General features: G+C 27.6%; 2 protein-coding genes across 2 annotated transcripts; both read left to right on the top strand.

Annotated features, from left to right (window-relative positions):
* Positions 1-541: 541 nt before the first annotated feature.
* Positions 542-3,248, top strand: LOC126905761 (eukaryotic translation initiation factor 3 subunit J-like). The gene is made up of 3 exons (XM_050685773.1): positions 542-869; positions 987-1,123; positions 3,022-3,248. Exons 1-3 carry the CDS (start codon positions 626-628, stop codon positions 3,079-3,081), a joined length of 441 nt encoding a protein of 146 aa, XP_050541730.1. The 5' UTR covers positions 542-625; the 3' UTR covers positions 3,082-3,248.
* Positions 3,249-3,377: 129 nt separating this feature from the next.
* LOC126905760 (sugar transporter SWEET1-like) lies at positions 3,378-5,708 on the top strand. The gene is made up of 6 exons (XM_050685772.1): positions 3,378-3,555; positions 3,705-3,782; positions 3,861-3,984; positions 4,060-4,215; positions 5,263-5,382; positions 5,450-5,708. The coding sequence occupies exons 1-6, from the start codon at positions 3,476-3,478 to the stop codon at positions 5,546-5,548; spliced, it is 657 nt and encodes a 218-aa protein (XP_050541729.1). The 5' UTR covers positions 3,378-3,475; the 3' UTR covers positions 5,549-5,708.

Raw genomic sequence — 5,708 nt, 5'->3', positions numbered from 1 at the left:
CTGCACAATGGTGATTCCGATACCCCCATTGCGTTAAGATGCTTAAGCAGGTGACCATGTCCTGTCAGTAGACCAGTCAGGGTGCTTATTTGATGTCTAGTCATGCTATTAAGATCACCCAGCAATAAACCAAGGGTCTTGATAAACATTTTAGATTGTCTAGGTACTACCAAGTACTTCCAGATTTTCCTGTGTTGTTCTCTGCACCAATTCTTGGGTAACGCTTTGAGCGATTGCTCAGTGAGCCCTACCACTGGTTCTGGTCCAACATAGGTGTTCTCTGCTCCTTTCCTGGCTAGAAAGTCAGCATTCTCATTTCCAGTGACACCGTTGTGTCCCGGTACCCACGCCAGTGTAACTTTGTTGAACCTCGATAGTGATTCTAAAGTTTCCCTGCATTCGAGGACCAGCTTTGAATTCACCTGATCGTTACAGAGTGCTTTCAAAGCCGCTTGACTATTACTTAAGATAGTTATATTCCAAACCTTATGAATCTTTTAGTTCTTATGTCCTTTAACCATATGTTTAAAATTAAATATTAACTTCTTTTTTATTATAGCGAAGGCAAAAAATTGAGAATGAGAAAATACGAAAAAAATTTTTAGAGGCAGAAGAGAATACAAACATGACACCAGAAGAAAAGAAATTACTTCAACAAAAATTACAAGAAGAAGCTGATTTAGAGGTAGCTAAAGAAATGTTAGGTGTTGGTGAGGGAGATGAGGACTCAATAGATAGGATGCATCCTAAAACAAAAGAAGACTTTGTATTATTTGAACAAGCCCTTCAAAAGAAATTACAAAGTGTTTCAAAGTCTGAGTATTATTCAGAATTTATTGAAGAACTAATTAGGAATTTATCAGTTAATTGTAAGTATATATAATTTAAGAAAAATAAAAGTTATACTACATTATTTTTATTTTCCTTTTTTTAAACTATACATTCTATACAGTATTAAATTCTGATTATTATTATTTTTTGCATAGTATCTATGAATGATTTGAGAAAATTAAAAGCTACTGTAGATAATATGAATATAGAAAAAATGAAAGCAGAAAAAGGAGATAAAAATAAAAAAAGCAAGGGAAAAGCAAAAGCAAAACTTCGTTTAGATAATAGTAATGTAAGTATTTAGCATATTTTATTTTGGTCATTAACAATTATAAATTTAATCAATTATCCTCTGAAATATTTATTTATTGGTTATTTAACACTCAGTTTTTAGTACTGTTAGCAAGTAGTTGGCTAGTTGTAAAATTATCTAAGAAATATTTTAATTATTCAAATACCTTAGAATAATAACAAATTTTAAAAAACAAAATTATACAAGGTGAACTTTTTTTATGAGCATCCTACATAATCTTTATTCTATACAGGATAACCTGTATTAAACTCTATTACATACAGAATAAAAGCCATTTTGAAATTTTTTTTTTGTTATTTATAGTTGCATATTGTTTTCAAATTATCAGCTGTGTAGTATTTTTTAATTCATACCTTATGCTTTAAAATTCTCCCTTGATAGATAAGAATAGTTCCATGGTACCTCTACCATTCGTAAGAAGTGACTAATAGGGTTGCATCAGGTTGATAGTACATGGAGGTTATAACTTTAATGTGGAGATCAATGGCAGTAGGCAAGGACATGATAGGAGTGGTGGTATTGACAAGAATGTAAGACACGGGATTAAATGTGGGTGTTTGATGAAGTGTAGAGAAGTGTCTGGTGTGTTATGTGATGAAAGAATTCCAATAAGGCTAAAAGGTAAGTTTTATAAGACTAGTGAGCCCAACTATTATGCATGGTTCAGAGTGTTGAGTGGTTAACAAGAAAGTAGATCAGAGAATGAATGTATCAAAGATGAGAATGCTAGATTGATGAGTGGAGTGACTAGAACAGATGGGTTAAGGAACGAACATATAAGAGGGAGTATATGTATAGCGGCTTCATTCTTATATAAGATGAGAGAAAATAGACTTAGATAGATTGGTCATGTTATGAGGAATGATGAATTAAAAGATGTAAGAACAACTATAGAAATTAATGTTGAAGGATGAAGAGGTAGAGGAAAACCAAAAAAGAGATAGACGAATATTATTGAATGTAATATGATACAAATTTTTCTTTAATAGTTAATGGTGTTTTGAATTTTTCACATAATTTTATAGTTATATATGATATGAGGGGTTATACTAACTAATAGCCAATGCATTCAATTAATTATTCATAGTTATGTAGTGTCAGTGTTTATCGTCAGAAAATAAAAATGCTTCATTTGACAAAAAAATTGTATGTTTATCTTTAAGTTTTTAGGTGTAACAATATATTTTAAAACTATCTTGATATTATTCCTCAATAGTGTTATAATTGTTAATGACCTCTGTGTATCTGTAAATAGTGTCATTGTTAAGAAGCAATTAGCTGACCTGTATTTGTAATCCCTCATATGTTATACATGTATTTTAACTACAAAAATCAAAACAGTTACAACTGATCAACAAATTAAGCTAAATAAAAAACTCTAATGCTTTATTATAAAAATAAAAACTCTATGATTCCATTTGAAAAACCCAAGTTGACAGTCTTACAAGACATAAGGCATGAATTTAAAAAGTATTACATAGCTGATAATTTAAGAACAATATGTAACTAAAGTAACCAAAAAAAAAAAATTTCAAAATTGTTTTTATCCAGTGTGTATAAGTAGGTGGGTTATAATCAATGGATCAGTGTATAAAATAATTTTGCTGGATGCTCACATAAAACTAATTTTCATGCCCATTCTGATTGATCATTTAAATATATCTAACATTCTTTAAAACATACTTGAATTATCATCACCCTGTCTTAAAGGTTTATGAATAATAATAGTTTTTATGTTATATTATAAATCTTTACGTCTTAATTTTCATTCTTAATTTGTTATTTTTACATATATTGCAATTTTATTTTTATGTATGTTTGTGTATATATATATAATTATTAAGGAATGAAAAATAAAAATGTTTTATATGTTACAGATTCAAGATTACAATGAATTTTCAGCTTATACTGTGGATGATTATGATGAGTTTATGTAGACTGAAAGGAATGTCCAACCAGAAACTATTCAAATTATATAAATACATTATATATATATATATTAATATAATTATGTAATTCAGTGTTAATAGATAAATGATAAATTTTTTTAAATAATTTATGTTTATCTTTATCACCTAAAAATATACAATTATATTATAAGAAAGTTAAAGTATTTTATTTTGAACCTGATAACTATTTATGATATAAAAAATAATATTGATAAAAAATTCACTACCAAATTTTATCTGCATGAGATAATGATTTTTTAAGTATTACATAATCTATTACTTTATGTACTTGATTACCTATTAAGTGGTTATAACTTATTAACTTAAATTATTGAAAATAATATTGTACGCCAACTTAATTTAGTAGTAATTAATTAATTAAATGAAAATGTATGAATTATATGTTAAGTTAATATCTCTTTCAGCAGGATGTGCATCATCTATGTTAATGTTAACACCTTTGTAAGTATTCTGGTTATGCATTTTTTGGTAATATTGATAAATTAAATTCAATGACCGAAAATTAAAAAAAAAATTCCTTTAAAATTAATTTTTTTAGCCCAATTAGAAATTATTTTTTGACAATTCATACAAAGCCTTTATTTTATTAGATTAGTATGTAGAGATATAATTCAAAAGAAATCATCTGACCATGTAAAAGTTGGTACATTTACAGGAGCCTTTTTTAGGTAAGATGATGTAAACTAGTTATATATATAAAAATCAATAAAGTATTCTATTTAATTATAAGAAGTTTTAAAATTTAGGAGTTCCTTATTTTTTCGGCAAGGTCAACTTCTTAATTTACAAACAGTAATGTATGTTCATGGAATGGGTCTAATACTCAATTTTTTATACATATCGCTCTACTATTTTTACTCGAGTAAAAAGGTTATCACATTTTGAAACTAAGATTACTATATTTATTTGATCCAATTCATTCATTTTGTTTATTTTGGATTTCAGAATGAAGTTATTAAAAATGTTTTTAATATCATAAGCATAAGTTTTATTTTAATATTATACTCTGTATTTGAATCAAAAGAAGTAGTTTCAATTCGTTATCCATCTATAGTATCAGTTATTCACATATTGATTATTGCTTGGCCTTTATTATCATTGGTAAGTTTGACTTTTGTATTTATTTCTCACAATTAAGTCTGGTAAATTATACACTGCTATGCTTGAATAATAAATAATATAGTATAAACCTTAATAATATCGGCATTAAAATTTCCTTGTATATATAAAAAAATTTATTAGAAATTCATCAATGATTGCTTTGTTAAGTCTAACTAATATTGCATACTATATACTAATTAAAAATGTGATTCAATACTATCTACAGATTATAATTGAAAATTTAAAAATCTACTTTATCTTATCACTATTATGTAAGCTATATGATTATTTACATATTTTTTTGAGAAGGGGTTGGCCTGGCTTATTGGGTAGTAAAAAATGCTTCGTCGCACGGGGTCCCGGATTCGATCTCCAAGGTGCTAATTTCTTGTCATTTTTTCTTTGGTGCAAGCCGGTCTTAAAATGATGGCTCGACCATCATTAGTGGGGCTGGCTTAGCTAAGAATTATCTTTGACACTTTAACATGTGGAAACTCTCTGTAGCATTTTAAGTGATAACGTAAGTGGGTGTATTTGCTCCACGGAGTACTGTAACCAAATTTTAACCTTTATTTCCGTCTTCTAGTAGGCGTACTGCGGTGGCCGATACATGTCTAGGGCACTCGTGCCAGGCGAGTAACATACTGTAAAGTGCCATCAGTACTCTGCGAATACCACATGTTGAGGTTATTAGCGTAATACTCACAGATTAAGTTACATGATGGTGTAACGCATATAGTATTACTTGTTTAAACAGCATAGGCTACTCATGCAAATAGGTTATAACGACATCTGATATATTTTATACAAGAGGTAGAGCATCACTGTTTATGATTACGTAAATTTATGAATTTAACAGAATTGTTTCTTTTAGATAAAATAATCACATTAGATTAATTTCTCAATTATTTATGATTCGAACTCTATTATCCAAATATTCTCCTTAAGTAACCATATAAATTGTAATGTTGACAATTAAATATTTAATTAAATTAAATTAAATTTAATTTAATTCAATTTAATTAAATTAAATGTTGACAATTTCAGAGAGAGACATTTAGAACTAAGTGTTGGTTGGGACATCCAAAGCCCATTATAATAAACGGTACAATAGTGAGTGTTTTGTGGTTTTTATACAGCATCAATGTTAAAAACAAAATTATGTTTGTAAGTATTGCAAATATAGAGTACATTATGTATAAAAGAAAATAACAATTTCGTCTAATCTTTTTAGATTCAATGTTTCATATCAACAATTCTCTGCTCAGCTCAGTTGGTTTTATTGTCAATTTATCCAACTGATGTTCCCAAAAAGAGTGAAAAAGAAGAATAACAATCAATATATAATTTGTACAATTTTTTGTGATCATTTTATTGTTTTTTTTTTTTTGTGTAGTAAAACAAATGTTTGAACAATTATAAAGTGTTTTTTTTTCAACAAGTATAATTTTATTGATCAAAATAATTTATTGTTAAAAAAAAAAAAAAAAAAA

The sequence above is a fragment of the Daktulosphaira vitifoliae genome, unplaced genomic scaffold (assembly GCF_025091365.1).
Source record: "Daktulosphaira vitifoliae isolate Bord-2020 unplaced genomic scaffold, ASM2509136v1 Scaffold_4, whole genome shotgun sequence".
NCBI lineage: Eukaryota > Metazoa > Arthropoda > Insecta > Hemiptera > Phylloxeridae > Daktulosphaira > Daktulosphaira vitifoliae.
The sequence above is the reverse complement of the archived record's forward strand: the minus strand, read 5'-3'. Positions and strand labels throughout refer to the sequence as shown.

What these genes read in the sequence shown, in the direction of transcription:
- LOC126905761 (XM_050685773.1), top strand. Translation starts at nt 626, where the DNA reads ATGACACCAGAAGAAAAGAAATTACTTCAACAAAAATTACAAGAAGAA. An exon ending in TAGGAATTTATCAGTTAATT is followed by an intron (nt 870 to 986) that starts GTAAGTATATAT and finishes TTTTTTGCATAG; the next exon opens with TATCTATGAATGATTTGAGA. An exon ending in TTCGTTTAGATAATAGTAAT is followed by an intron (nt 1,124 to 3,021) that starts GTAAGTATTTAG and finishes TATATGTTACAG; the next exon opens with ATTCAAGATTACAATGAATT.
- LOC126905760 (XM_050685772.1), top strand. Translation starts at nt 3,476, where the DNA reads ATGAAAATGTATGAATTATATGTTAAGTTAATATCTCTTTCAGCAGGA. An exon ending in ATGTTAATGTTAACACCTTT is followed by an intron (nt 3,556 to 3,704) that starts GTAAGTATTCTG and finishes TTATTTTATTAG; the next exon opens with ATTAGTATGTAGAGATATAA. An exon ending in ATTTTTACTCGAGTAAAAAG is followed by an intron (nt 3,985 to 4,059) that starts GTTATCACATTT and finishes TTTGGATTTCAG; the next exon opens with AATGAAGTTATTAAAAATGT.